The sequence below is a fragment of the Drosophila sechellia genome, chromosome 2L, assembly GCF_004382195.2.
Source record: "Drosophila sechellia strain sech25 chromosome 2L, ASM438219v1, whole genome shotgun sequence".
Classification (NCBI taxonomy): domain Eukaryota; kingdom Metazoa; phylum Arthropoda; class Insecta; order Diptera; family Drosophilidae; genus Drosophila; species Drosophila sechellia.
In genome coordinates, this window is record NC_045949.1 from 8,243,830 (window position 1) to 8,258,677 (window position 14,848).

The window sequence follows — 14,848 nt, forward strand, 5'->3', positions numbered from 1 at the left end:
TTACTTTTTATACCCAGCCTTTTTGGTGTGGCTACACTGGCTTTAATTCGCGGCAAAATAAAATAAATATAATGTAGTTCTTCTATAGAAATATGGGCTCCAAACGTAAGCTTAGATTCCTTTTGGAGGGAGACGATCAGCAGGAGAACAGACCGAACGGCGATGGACCAAGGATTAAGCATCTATTTACACCAACGGACTTTAATATTCCAAGAGCCAATCAAAGGAGTTCTTTGGCGGTGTCCAAATCCATTCAACAGAAGAACACTCCCTCCAGGTTCCAGACAATGTGGCAGACGTTAAACAAGTCCGGCGGCAGCAGCAGCAGTCAACCTGATTCTCCAGGAAACTCCAGTTTCTCACCATGTTCCCAGCTTCTGAACACCAGTTGGCCAGGAACGAGGCGAAGAGCAAAAGCATTGCCCCTTGCTGTCCAGAATTCCCCAAGAACTCCTCCTTCAGTTTCATATGAAGGACGTAAGGCAAGCTCTTTATTCCAAAGTTCTTGGAAATCATTAATGAACCAACCTTCTTCGTGCAACGAGTCGTCAGAGGATTGCTACATTGACTCTGATCCAACTACTCCTCAACGATTGGCAGTGTCATCATTCCAAACTTCTTGGAAATCGTTAAGTCAAAGCTCGCTGAACAAATCTAACTGCTCTGGTTTGACCGAGGATGGCTACACCGAATCTTCTCCAGCTATTCAACTTGTGCCTAGTGAAAGTCCTAGGCAGTATCTGCCAATTAGCCAGAATAGAGTCAATTTAAAGGCAAACCTACGCTTTATTAGAGGAGGCTATGCTGAAGAATTCCGCAAAGTCCTGAAAAAAGTGCGAATGGATCAGCGTCAACTGAAAAACCATAAAGCCACGCACACGGCTAAAATTTTGTCTGTTACAAACCAGTATGGTGTTACCATGGCCTTAGTGGCTCCCGATAATGGAGCTAGTTTCAATATTCTTCCTCCAAAAGGAGAAACCACACACCTAACTGTTGGATCTACTGCACAATTTTACCTGGATCCAAGGATAAAGCCCTTACAGCTAAACAACAAACAACTGATCTATTGTCGCCCATACAATGTTGTATTAAAAGTATAAAGGCATATTGTATATCTTAAATATATAAATAGTATTGTAAGGACGGAATTGTAAGTCATTAAAGCCATATTAGTATGTAGCATATACATATAAGGTTCGTCATTATGCTTAACTTCCCTATCGTTTGTTAAATATAATGTCATTCGCCTCAAAAGAGAACATTATTGCATGGAAAAGTAGTAACAAAAATCAGTCTTTAGGTTTAGAAAGGAAGGTCGGTTTACCAGCATACTGACTTCTCCTGGAGTATGTTAGCATGGATGCGTTGCGCTAGGAACCTGTAAGTACAAACTGATTTAAGGACCTTCTTATTAAAATAAATAAGTATAATCGAACCTCATTGCATGCGAGGGCACCGCTGCCACAAACAACAAGAATATGACATTGCCTAGCTCATCCATATGGGCATAGCACTTGTGGTAGTCCGAGCAGCTATATTGGTCCACCAACGTTGTTTTATTACTGGACGACTGGGCTTCAAACTGGTGGACTGCATCCATAGTTTGATCGAAAAACTTCTTTAGAATGTCCAAACGCTGTAGATCGCCCACAATGATGCGCTTGACACTCGCCGTCTGGTTTAGATTTCTGGTAAAGAGACTTTTCCGCGTGTGCCGGTTAATTAGAATGATGGCCAGCACATTTCCATCGATCTCCAGGTGCTCGGGCAGACTGCGCGGCACGCATCGCTCGGCGGCTGCCAAAAGGTTGCCTTCATTCCGATAGGCACTCATGGCATGTGCATGCAACTCGCGGAACGAGGCATTCTCAGCGCCACACAGGACACACAGAGCACTGTTCGAGGCCACGGGAATGCTAACAAAGCGATAGGCTATATGGGGACTTTTCACGGGCAAATAGACCGGCACATCGTGTTGCAGTGTGCTCGACGAATTCAACAGGAACAGCAGTAGCTCGCGGTCCCGAGTGTCCAGATCCCACCAACCTTCAGTGGCCACAGCGATGCGATGTCCCACAACCAGACAGCAAAAGAGCGAGCCACAGTGGCCACTAAACTCATTTAAACACTGCAGCAGCTGGACGTTTTCCGCCGCCAGCAGACAGTCCGTGTAGCCAAGGAGTTGTGTGCCCGCACAGGCGGCTTCCAGAATGGCGTCAACAATCGGCACATACTTCTTGGCGTCCTTCTTCAGTCTGTCCAGGAGCGTGGCATGTGCCATTTCCGCGGCCCGGGTAATGAACATGCCTATCGCTCCAAAGACAAGGTCAGCCAGCGTCTGAAGCAGTTGCTCCGACCCCACACCGTATCCGCACACGATCAGGGTGATGGATTCCCGGTCGCGCCATATGTAAGTCCACTCTTCGGCATCCGCGGGAGCCTGATTCTGGATAGGCTGCTGTTTGCTGGTCGTCGTCGCCTCCAGCTGGATTCCCAGCGACTTAAAGAACATATGAAAGCCGTTCAAGGAGGCCACCGTCGAGAAGGGCAGCTGGATAAGGAGAAAGGGTATTAACCAAGTGAATAGGTACGCAATCTGTTGCTCTTACATTTTCGCATTCTCCCTTCTTTCGGGTAAACACGGGCAATCCGCCGTTTGTTGTCAAACATAACAAATAGATGGACATCGCAGCTCTTCTTCTTCGCCGAACCTGCTACGTATGAGGTTAACATCGATTAAATCGATTCGTTTTGAATTATCGAAAATAAACGATGCACTAGTGAATTAATATAAATTATTTTTACCTAACTCTTATCTGAATAAATTGCATACTTTCAGTGTTTTAATGCTTTTTTATTTTAAATATTTTTTTGTTTTTATTTATAACATCGATGCTTAAAACACCGATGTTTTCCGACAAAAACATCGAAAACATCTATGTCCCCAAATATCGATAATTCTCCACCTCCACTGGCAATAAATAAGCCAACAAAGTAAGCATCTTCATCCATGCCATTTGATAATCTTATTCGATCAGCGTTATCGATCACTTTTCGTGCATGCCTGCAGACCAGGGCTGCAGACGTATGTTTGTTCAGCACCATACGGGCACACTGTTCACACAAATTGCATTTCGCATTGTCCGTCGTCGTCGTTTTCACACGCTGCTCTTTTCTGGAATCGGTAAAGGTAAGGTTCTATGTGAATTGCATGTTCATGATTGTTAATTAATTACACACTGTGTCCTCGCTGGCACGTTTGAAAAGTTATGAAAATTTGCGAAATGCCGCCGCAGTTGCTTGTCGCATTTGCGGCGGCGATGCGTTCGCCTGTGCCAGTGTGTGCGTATGTGTGGTGTGCCGAGCGCTTGGATGTGTGCGAGTGCGAAAAAGTGTAAGCGCGCGCAGGCAACAGCGTGTGCTTGTAGTTGTGTGTTCCAAAAAAATGAAATAAGAAAACAAAAAAGAAATATGGTTGCCTGTCGACAGGCGTAAAAGTACGCAATATTTATAACCAACGGTCTTCTTTCCACAGCTTCAGGTCCAGTCCCGGCACCAGATCCAGATCCCGATCCAGATCGAGAGTCGCCGCTCCTCACCGTCATCATAGTGCGAAGAAGAAGAAGCTGAAGCAGAAGCCGCCGCACACATCCGATAAAGTAAAAAAAAACAGCAAAAACAAGAAATCCAAAGGCAAAAACGTGAGATCCGAGCTCATCCGGCGGAGGAGGAAGCCAAGAAGCTATCAAAATTAACGCGGACACAACTGCAGAGCGACGCCGACGCGAACGCCGCTTCTACTACAAAGCGATGGCGACAATGTTGACATCGGACGAGGCGAGCAAGCTGCTCGACTTCTCCCAGAAGCTGGACATCAATCTGCTGGACAAGATCGTCGAGGTTGTGTACACAGCGCAGGGCGAGCAGTTGCGTCTAGCTCAGAGCATACTGACCACGCTGAAGGAGCATCCAGAGGCATGGACGCGGGTGGACAGCATATTGGAGTACTCACAGAACCAGCGGACCAAGTTTTATGCTCTGCAAATCCTCGAGGAGGTCATCAAAACGCGCTGGAAGGTCCTGCCGCGCAACCAGTGCGAGGGAATCAAGAAGTACGTGGTCAGTCTGATCATCAAGACCTCGTCGGATCCCAATGTTATGGAGCAGAACAAAGTGTATCTGAATAAGCTGAACATGATTCTGGTACACATTCTGAAGCGCGAATGGCCACGCAACTGGGAGACATTCATCAGTGACATTGTCGGTGCGTCGAAAACGAACGAGAGCCTGTGCATGAACAACATGGTGATCCTGAAGAACCTTAGTGAGGAGGTGTTCGACTTTTCGCAGGGTCAGATCACGCAGACAAAGGCCAAGCACCTGAAAGACACCATGTGCTCGGAGTTCTCTCAGATCTTTACACTATGCTCCTTCGTGCTGGAGAACTCGATGAATGCCGCCCTAATCCACGTCACGCTCGAGACTCTGCTGAGGTTCCTTAACTGGATACCGCTGGGTTACATCTTTGAAACGCAGCAAATTGAAACGCTGATATTCAAATTCCTTAGCGTGCCCATGTTCCGCAATGTGACCTTGAAGTGCCTGTCCGAGATCGCCGGCCTGACTGCGGCAAACTACGACGAGAATTTCGCGACGCTCTTCAAGGACACGATGGTGCAGTTGGAACAGATAGTCGGCCAGAATATGAACATGAACCACGTGTTCAAGCATGGTAGCGACACAGAGCAGGAGTTGGTCCTTAATTTGGCCATGTTCCTGTGCACCTTCCTCAAGGAGCACGGCAAACTGGTGGAGGATGCCACGTATGTGGACTACCTGAATCAGGCGCTCATGTATCTGGTGATGATTAGCGAGGTGGAGGACGTGGAGGTATTCAAGATCTGTCTGGAATACTGGAACAGCCTTGTGGAGGATCTATACAATTCAGAGTTCTTCCACCCCACCCTGGAGTCTACGAAGAGGCAACAAGTGTATCCCCGTCGACGTTTCTACGCCCCCATCCTGTCCAAAGTGCGATTCATTATGATCTCGCGCATGGCCAAGCCGGAGGAGGTGCTGGTGGTGGAGAACGAAAACGGGGAAGTGGTGCGCGAGTTCATGAAGGACACAAACTCAATAAACCTGTACAAGAACATGCGCGAAACGCTGGTCTTTCTTACCCATTTGGACTCTGTGGACACGGACCGCATCATGACGCTAAAGCTGCTTAATCAGGTGAACGGATCGGAATTCTCTTGGAAGAACCTGAACACGTTGTGCTGGGCCATTGGTTCCATATCCGGTGAGCCATTTTTGGTGTTTTATTCCCAGTCTGTACTTGGTTATTATAAATCACAACCATATATTCCGTATTATCATGGATATCCATTATTTCATATTTCCCAACCCTATTTTTTTTGTTCTTTTATCACTCTTCAGGTGCTTTTTGTGAAGAGGACGAAAAACGGTTCCTGGTCACCGTGATCAAGGATCTGTTAGGCCTGTGCGAACAGAAGAAGGGCAAGGACAACAAGGCCATTATTGCCTCCAATATCATGTATGTGGTGGGACAGTATCCGCGCTTCCTGCGCGCCCATTGGAAGTTTCTCAAGACGGTGGTAAACAAACTCTTCGAATTTATGCACGAAACGCACGATGGTGTCCAGGATATGGCATGCGATACGTTCATCAAGATAGCCATCAAATGCCGCCGCTACTTTGTCACCATCCAGCCGAATGAGGCCTGCACCTTTATTGACGAGATTCTCACAACAATGAGCAGCATCATTTGTGATCTGCAGCCGCAGCAGGTATTGCCTTGTTTTGTTTAAAAGATTATTATATCAGCATTTGAAGCTTAATCTTTAAAAGCTATACTAATGTATAAATTCATTTTTTAGGTTCACACGTTTTATGAAGCTGTCGGCTACATGATCTCCGCACAGGTGGATCAGGTACAACAGGACGTCCTCATCGAGAGGTACATGCAACTGCCCAACCAGGTGTGGGATGACATCATCTCCCGCGCCTCGAAAAACGTTGACTTCTTGAAGAACATGACCGCTGTCAAGCAGCTGGGCAGCATCCTTAAAACGAATGTGGCTGCCTGTAAAGCCCTGGGGCACGCGTATGTCATTCAACTTGGCCGCATATATCTGGACATGCTGAATGTGTACAAGATAACATCGGAGAATATCATCCAGGCCATCGAGGTGAATGGCGTGAATGTGAACAATCAGCCCCTGATCAAAACCATGCATGTGGTCAAGAAGGAGACGCTTAACTTGATATCCGAGTGGGTGTCTCGTTCCAACGACAATCAGTTGGTGATGGACAATTTCATACCGCCTTTGCTGGACGCTATACTGCTAGATTATCAGGTAACTTTCCAACCTCACCAGGAATACATAATACATTAATACTAATGTATTTTTTCCTTATTTTCTAGCGCTGCAAAGTTCCATCGGCACGGGAGCCCAAGGTTTTAAGTGCGATGGCAATCATTGTGCATAAACTGCGTCAGCATATCACAAATGAAGTACCAAAAATATTTGACGCCGTCTTCGAGTGCACGCTGGACATGATCAACAAGAACTTTGAGGATTTCCCACAGCACAGACTTAGTTTCTACGAGCTACTGCAGGCGGTCAATGCGCACTGCTTTAAGGCGTTCCTTAATATACCGCCGGCCCAGTTCAAACTGGTCTTCGATTCGGTGGTTTGGGCATTCAAGCACACCATGCGGAATGTGGCCGACATGGGATTGAATATCCTCTTTAAGGTACATTTAAGAATTTAACTAGCTTATTGTTTGTTTTTTTTTATTAACGACTCCTTTCATTTGCAGATGCTTCAAAACTTAGATCACCATCCTGGTGCGGCGCAGAGCTTTTATCAGACGTACTTTACAGATATTCTAATGCAGATATTTTCGGTGGTCACTGACACCTCACATACGGCCGGGCTGCCCAATCATGCCATCATTCTGGCGTACATGTTCTCACTGGTGGAGAACAGGAAGATTACGGTGAACCTGGGTCCGATACCGGATAATATGATATTCATACAGGAGTATGTCGCGTCCCTGCTGAAGTCGGCATTTACCCATCTGTCCGATAATCAGGTCAAAGTCTTTGTCACTGGCCTATTCAATTTAGACGAGAATGTGCAAGCATTTAAGGAGCATTTGAGAGATTTTCTCATACAGATTCGCGTGAGTATTGGTCAAATAATTGCCATCAAAGCTGACCGTAGCCACAATTGGCAACCTCAAATGCTATCAAATACTATTTACCTTAATGTATATATAATTAATTGCAGGAGGCCACCGGCGAGGACGATTCCGATCTGTACTTGGAAGAGCGTGAAGCGGCTCTGGCCGAGGAGCAGTCAAATAAACATCAGATGCAGCGTAATATTCCAGGAATGTTGAATCCGCACGAGTTGCCCGAGGATATGCAGGACGAATAGATGTCGATGTCGACGTACCAGAGCTAGAATGTTTTAGTTGATGCTTGAGAATGATAAAAGGATGGTGATGTATGAGTGTTTCTCGAGCGAGAAAGTATAAATGTTTGTTTGATTGAATGCATATAAGTACGTTATATATATAAATACATCCACACAAGACACACAACACTTGCATACACATACACACACACCTATACAGATATAGTTGCGTTAAAAGGTGAATGAGTAAATCGTTATTCGTGCGCAATTACATACATTAATATGATTAACATATTTTTGCGCATTGTCCTCGACATACCAGCATAAATAAGAAGCCCAGCCAGTTCCCAACTCCCCGCCCACTATCCACATTATATAGTTGTAAAACGTCATAATAATACTACACGCAGCCGATACGAAAGATGCAAACTTTATTGTACTAATATAAAATAATGTTTGTTTGGAATTTTTTAAATGAGTAATTGTAGAAAGATCGAGTATGAATGAATATTTGAACAAATACAAACACACCTCTCAGAGAAACCCACACAAAAATGAGCAAAGGAAACCAGAATATTAGAATGAAGATGAAACCGTAAAGTAAAAATTTAATTGTAGTGACTTAAACAGATCAGATGCTGCAGGAGTAACAAAATTGTATGCAATCTTTTTGCATAAATCTAGCATTAACCCGACGTTGAAGACGATGGACGCCGCAATAAGGAGACGATCAAGGAAACACGGCATCATAACGCAAATACCCAAAACACAAATACATCAAGAAAAACAAAAATAACCATAGAAATGCGTATTAAATCGTTTAAATTTTTACATAATTAGTTTGTACATTAATTTAAATAAAAATCAATTAAAACTACATTGATGTATGATGCAAAGCCACATTTAAGTTTCAATTATAAGGGCTTGATCATTTTATGGATTTTGATAGTAATACAGTGTACATAACCTCGTGGAATTTCACAAGTTGATGAAACAATATTGATTACTGCCAATCAATTTCGAAAGTTTTGTGGAATATTCGTATATCTTAAATGTTTTCGTTTAATCCATAAGCAACTAGTGTCAAAAGATTTTTATTTCGATTATTTAAAGTCAATTTTACAGAAAAGTTTATAAAATGTTTGGTGTGGCAGTTGTATTTAACTATAGGACTATACTTTATTTAGGACCTGATTTTCGAGGCACTAGTAATCTGTTGTTGTGTAGAAAGAGCGTGTCCTTTGAGTAGCTCTTCCAGGTTTCGAAAATGTCCTGGGAAATCAGCCAGGTGTTGCCCACTGGCGTCACAGGATAAACGTCAATTTTGTTGCTAAAAGGCAGCTCGATTTCCTGCGAAACTTTCAGCTTGAAAGCGGTGCCATTATAGGGTCGTCCAGCATGGAGAGCCACTGTCACATCTTCCAGGAAGAGCCTCCACCGTGGCCTATAGTAGTTGCTCACCAAGCCGGACCACTGCTTGCACGCATAGTCCAGGATCTGACCATCAGGACCCCAGGCGGTGATTTGGTTTCTCGCATTGAATTCGAAGTTTCTTTGTTCCCCAGTGTTGGGCGCCGCTTGCTTTGCCTGCTGCAGCCAGTTGCCGAGCAGAAAGTTCCTGCTGCTCGCCAGGATCAGCTCCATGTCATCGAACAGTTTCAACAGCTTGACGCTAAGGAATTCGAAACGCGCAACCTGTCGCTTCCTATAGGCCGACCTTAGATTGACATACAACTGATCGGCGCTGATCTGCAGGAATTGCCTGGTTATGTCCACCAAATCGTGTTCGTACATCTCGTATCTGTCATCCTCTAGCGGAATGATGGCTCTGGAGGTCAGCAACAAGTGCCAGGCATCCAGCACCGCACTTGCATTGTACCAAGTGAAGGGTTCTTGGTTGAAGGACGGCCTCCGTGTCACCACATACTGTCCCCGCATTTTCTGCAGACCACGAAAGGAATAGACGCTATTCTTTAGGAGCAGCCACGCCTGCTCCAAGCGCTCATCCTTAACGCCATACCGGGTGTGTGAGAAGTTCGTAAACCAGCCATCCAGATCCAGAGATGTATTACTCCAGCCGCGCTCCAAGGTGAACGAATACATCACATAGTTCTGGCCAATGCCCTCGGGTGTGATTCCTGTGCCGACCAAACTGCTGTTGGGCAAGCGACGCGCCTCTTCTATTCCGGAATTGATCAGCTTCGCTGATCCAAACATTCCAAGTGTGCCCCCGAAATTGTGTAGCATGCACCATATGAAGGGCTGTCCAAAATAGGAACGTGTAAGTTCGTACTGCGGAAACTGTTCGCTCTGCAGATCGAGCACCAAAATGCGACCACGTGGTGCGGCCGTGAGGAAAGCCTCAGCCATGTCCGTGGTCCAAAAGGGATTCTTCACGAACATCCAGCCTTGAAGCAGCCAAATGGCCTCGGGATCAATGCCGCGCATAGATTCATAAATCGCCGCCGCCGTTGAACGCATGTATTCCGGCTTGGCCACCGGTGGCTCCAGTTCGTTGAAGGGATCGCAGAAGAAGATGTGATTCGAACCATATTTCGTAATGATGTTCTGCAAGAAACGCGAGGCTATCTCCTTGAAAAGATTCTCCGTGGGTTCCACAAATAAACCGCAGCAATATCTATCGGGGAATTGGTTCCATCGCTGCACTTCCATGAACGTCGATTCGGGATGCAGGCGCTTCAGAGCACGTGGCACATGACCAGCAAAGGCGGGCAAGGCCACACTCATGCCCAGATTGCGCTGGGCAGTGATAATCTCCTGCTGGAGGAGCAATTGATATCGTCGCCATCCCGCTGTCAGTGGTCCCGCCCAGCCCCGTATGTTGCCCATGCGCTGCCATGCCTGAAAAGCTGGTCCAGCCAGATGCTCGTCGATTTCCTCCATCCTGAGGCCCATATCCGTGTACACCTCCACCCAAATGGCTTCCTGGACCGGCGCAATAGTCAGACTGATGCCCATCAGGGCCATCCAGTCCAGGTGACGACGCCACTGCTCAATGCCCCACCATGCAAAGCTGTAGCTCCAAGTGCACACGTTCTGGTGATAGATAATCGGGCTCGCTGACTTGGACTCGATGGTCACATTGGGCAGCTGCAAATTGGTGGGCAACTCAATGCGCATCTTGAACCAATCCACGTCCTTGCCTAAAACGTATTTGAGGTAGTGATGGAGGGCCTTGCACACGGAAACACCATCCCATCCCATCAGCAGAATCCGGCCATCATCCAACATGCTAATCTGTAAGGCAAAGCGGAACTTTCTCATTGGCAAACTACTTAAGAATTGAATCATTTGTATTTTTTATTTACTTAAAAGTAAATAGTTAATCTTTGTATAAAGTAAGCTAATATTATTACCTGAAAGCTTCGTAAATCCATATTCTTATTGACTTGCACATTAAACAATTGAGAAGATCTTTCGCCGATTACTCTACTGATTACCGCCATGGCGGCAGTTTCCTGGACATCTTTGGGTGTGCTGGGCGCCAGGTGGACTGCCATTTGGAGTCCCATTTCGGGACCCGAAGCCGCATCCCAGTTAAGTTCCGATCCCTGCGCGAGTTGCAGGCGAAGCACCGCTAGGAAGGCCAAGGCCAGCTTCCAATTCAGCTGCATTTCTCCGTCCGTCTATTTACTGCCGTGTGTCAATGTCAACGGGGCCCAAGTGACTGACTGACTGACAGCTCCATCTCCGCTCGCAATTGGGGCTCTCCCGAAGAATGCGGGAACGGAGGAAAGAGCGCTAAGTGAACCCGATGAGTACACAATGGAAGAGAAGAGCAGCTGGATTCGATCACTTTCTTCTTTTCACCAGATTGAACAATGACGCAGTAGAGTTCTGAATCTGATACACTCACTAAGAGTATTACAACTTTGATAAGCAGTTTGTAGATCAATTTTTTCAAACTGTGTTTTAAAATAACATTAAATTCCGATTTAAAATCAATTGATAGGCAATGGAAAGGTAAAAAATATATTATAAACTAAAACATTTAACTGATATTTATGCAATAAAAAACAAAGAACGTCAGATCTTGGAAACTATACAATTTAGAAGGGTATTTAAAAATAGGTCTTCATCAAAATCCTTAGTGTAATCCATGTTATAATGCATTCTTAAGAGATGTAGCTGTGAAATAAATTCCAAATCGCAGGGCACTTTAAAAAAAGGAAGTTACAGGGTCATTTGAGCTTTATTGCACGTATTTCGTCTTAGACACTAACAATAATTTAGTTTATGCCGCAGAACATCCATTTCTTCTCGTTCGTGTGAAACGATGAATGTGTATATAACTCCTAACAAATTGAATAACAATTCAGCGATATATATATGTATGTAAAAAATTATAAACTCACAGCGGACAATGCAACGCGATGCTTTCTACCATTGTTTTTTTTTCTTTTCCTTTTTGGCAACAAAATACAACTTCAAAGCCTTGCCAACAACAAACGCACGTATACGTCGGTGATGTATCTTCTGGTGCTTATGAGCTACTCTTAAGTATCTACCATGTACAATTTTAATGTTAAAAGCCTTTCGTGTTGCTCACTAATTTATATGCACAAAAATCAAAAAATGACTAGCTCTAAACAGCCGCTGGCAATTACACAAATCAACTAATCGCTAAGTAATGCTATTGTTAATATCCTTAAATACAAGTTATGTACGTATGCAATTCATGTCTATGTGTTTTGTTTTTGGCTGTGTGACTTTATTGTACTGACTACAAAAAACAACCTGGTTATAATATTGTTAATCGTTTGCGTTTTAGCTTGGCGTAGTTGGAAGCAAACATATCTTTGGACAAATCACTCTTCAAATTTCACATTACCACAATCTCGTGCAGTAAATTCGTTGTGCAACACGTTCTCATCAACCTCCATAGCTTTTTACTCCATATCGTATTCCCTTGAAAATCCATTGAAAATAGTAGGAAAGTTACTTAGCTCCTTCTTAAGTATGCTTTTCAAAATCAGAAGTACCAGCATCACGAAATCTTCTCGGCAAAAAACTTAAAACGTCATTTGGAAACTCAACAAATACTTCAATAAAATCCTGTTTGATCCCATGTGTGGTTAATTTTAGTAGTTAATCTCGATATTTTTTAACAAGCTATCATCCATTTGATCTGCTCAACCTTCTAGTTGCACAGGATGTGTTTTAGTACGCTTAATGTTTCGAATTTTCATCTACATAGTTGGTCAACATTATTCCCTTTCAATCGAGCATTTAACAATTAGGCCTTAACAAATCTTGTGGCCACTGTTTCTATACTTTTGTACTCTTTCCGATCTGGCTGTTCTTCCATTCTTGGTGATCTGGTGTCCTCTTTACTTCTGAACTTAGCCACTTCTCGGCATTATGATTTTTCTTTCAAAAGCTCCTCCTTACTTTTTTTTGGTACTCAGATTTGGCACAAACAAATCTGGTGTTAGATCCATAACTTATGTGGTCTATTTCGCCAGCGATCTGGTGCCATTATGCTTTCTGTAAATTCGTTGTGCACTTCGTTGTCACCTCCACCAATCCTTTTCCTGCCGCCTCCAATTCACTCACTTATGGAGTAGGCCTTTCGTATGCACTTGCTGTGCCTGGTGATTCTCAGCTCCTCGGCATCGTGCGACGAGTGCTGGCGATGAGTAACTGTTTCGGGCAGTTCAGTCGACGACTTGTTCAACGCGTAAGTGCGGATGAAGTCGATGGTTGAATAGCCCTGGGTCCCGGAACATTCTGGTGTTACCTTCTTCGCCTGAGTATCTCCCGCATCAGCAGAGATGCTGTTCAGGCTTTGGGTCTGCATGGGCGGTGGGGGAACGTCCAACATAGTACCTGCCTCTGGAGTTACTGGCGCGGTGACAGGTGCTGGTGTGGAGATCAGTGATAAACCGCTGCCAAATCCATTGATCGCCTTTGGCGAACCTGCCGGTCCCACGGGACTTCGCGGCTGATCAAGATCAAGAACTATATAGTTTACTCCGCAGCTGCCCGCCAAGCTGGTGGGCGTGGCCGGCTCTTGATTGGAAATTGGTTCCCTCGGCAGCAGAGGGAGCTCCAAGCGATTTACGTTCTCATAGCAGCGCTCATTGCTCAGATCAAAGATCAGAGCTTCCACATTGGCGTACATGTGCACAGCATCGTTGGGACTCAGAACTGGAGCTGGTGCTGGGGCCGATTCCAGGGGTGGCAGGTCCATCGTGCGCCTTCGTGATGTCAACCTATTGCCAGAGGGCGGGGTGGACAGCAAATCCGTGGCGGTGCCTTCCAGACAGCAGTCCTGCAAAGCCCGCAATGGCTGATCCAAATAGGCACTGGGTATCAGGACTGGTGATTGCAAATTGGGCGGAGAGTCATCGACTTGCGAATCGTTCGCCTGCAGCGGATACGATGCACTTGTGCTCGAGGGCTCACTGTGAAAGTTGCCTAGCTGGCGGCTCATTAGGGGAGCCGGCTCTAGGTAGTTATTGCCCTCAGTTCGGCCCATATTCACGGACACCGAATGGGCGGAGTTAACTCTTTCTCGTTCGCCCTGCACAAAGGCATCTGTATTCACCGCGTTGATGTAGCGCTGGAACATCGGATACAGCTGCTCGGCATTGTGGACTCGAAAGGTGTAGATGCCTGGCCCAGACATGCACCTACGCCCTGCTTCGAAGGAGAAGAGATCGTTATTCAGGCCATAGCGTCGGAGGTGCTGCAGTGCCCAGACAATGGGCTCACAGCCAGGCGTCTGGAATATCAGTTCCCGGGGCGTTAGCTCCAGGTAGCCACTCCGGATGATGGGCGTACCCGGGGTGGGTTGCAGATGAGCCACTCGCACTCGGAACACATTCTCATGACCGCGCAGCTCGTTTAACTTGCTGCTGCTGGTGATGCAGCCCATGGTGTTGCACTGAAAGACGGATTATTAATCATTGAAGGATTATCCACTCCAGTCATGTACAGTGACTATTGAATTGCACACCTGGACAGGCAAGTCCGCCTGGCTGTTATCGCAGCGGGCATGGAAGAAATCACAGGCCGATAAGAGCACCACCCACCGCCACCACCAGCTGAAATCAGCTACCCAGTGGAACTGGAGGCTCTGGGATGCAGCCGAATTGTCCTGAAGCTATCCTGGCCGAATCCTCCTGCTTTGATTCACTCCTGCGCGACGGGACTGCTGGCTGATTGTTGTTATTTGGCCACGGAAATTCCGTTCGTGTGGTATAAAATTTCTTCTGCGACTTTTCCCCTCGCCCAACAGAACGCAATTGCGAGCAACGGGCATGCTAACTTGATTTTCCCAAAAAGACTTACAAGAAAGAGTTTTTAAAGAAACCAACGGATAAATTACAAGTAATTGCACTTACAGAATGAAAAAAAAATAAAAGTTGGC

The 14,848-nt window shown here is 45.6% G+C and overlaps 5 protein-coding genes across 5 annotated transcripts; 2 read left to right on the forward strand and 3 right to left on the reverse strand.

Moving 5' to 3' along the window:
* The first annotated feature begins 19 nt into the window (after positions 1–19).
* LOC6611686 lies at positions 20–1,257 on the forward strand. The gene has a single exon (XM_002036184.2). It carries the CDS (start codon positions 93–95, stop codon positions 1,101–1,103), a length of 1,011 nt encoding a protein of 336 aa, XP_002036220.1. The 5' UTR covers positions 20–92; the 3' UTR covers positions 1,104–1,257.
* LOC6611687 (protein fuzzy) lies at positions 1,068–2,717 on the reverse strand. The gene is made up of 3 exons (XM_002036185.2): positions 2,613–2,717; positions 1,440–2,554; positions 1,068–1,381 (listed from the first exon to the last, which is right to left on the reverse strand). The coding sequence occupies exons 1-3, from the start codon at positions 2,688–2,690 to the stop codon at positions 1,324–1,326; spliced, it is 1,251 nt and encodes a 416-aa protein (XP_002036221.1). The 5' UTR covers positions 2,691–2,717; the 3' UTR covers positions 1,068–1,323.
* A 377-nt stretch (positions 2,718–3,094) lies between these two features.
* Positions 3,095–8,348, forward strand: LOC6611688 (exportin-1). Its single transcript, XM_002036186.2, has 7 exons — positions 3,095–3,193; positions 3,539–5,305; positions 5,443–5,813; positions 5,904–6,383; positions 6,452–6,784; positions 6,851–7,216; positions 7,324–8,348. The coding sequence occupies exons 2-7, from the start codon at positions 3,814–3,816 to the stop codon at positions 7,471–7,473; spliced, it is 3,192 nt and encodes a 1,063-aa protein (XP_002036222.2). The 5' UTR covers positions 3,095–3,193; positions 3,539–3,813; the 3' UTR covers positions 7,474–8,348.
* Positions 8,349–8,530: 182 nt separating this feature from the next.
* LOC6611689 (alpha-N-acetylglucosaminidase) lies at positions 8,531–11,159 on the reverse strand. The gene is made up of 2 exons (XM_002036187.2): positions 10,830–11,159; positions 8,531–10,710 (listed from the first exon to the last, which is right to left on the reverse strand). Exons 1-2 carry the CDS (start codon positions 11,085–11,087, stop codon positions 8,632–8,634), a joined length of 2,337 nt encoding a protein of 778 aa, XP_002036223.1. The 5' UTR covers positions 11,088–11,159; the 3' UTR covers positions 8,531–8,631.
* Positions 11,160–11,646: 487 nt separating this feature from the next.
* LOC6611690 lies at positions 11,647–14,741 on the reverse strand. Its single transcript, XM_002036188.2, has 2 exons — positions 14,435–14,741; positions 11,647–14,362 (listed from the first exon to the last, which is right to left on the reverse strand). Exon 2 carries the CDS (start codon positions 14,351–14,353, stop codon positions 13,022–13,024), a length of 1,332 nt encoding a protein of 443 aa, XP_002036224.1. The 5' UTR covers positions 14,354–14,362; positions 14,435–14,741; the 3' UTR covers positions 11,647–13,021.
* Positions 14,742–14,848: the final 107 nt, after the last annotated feature.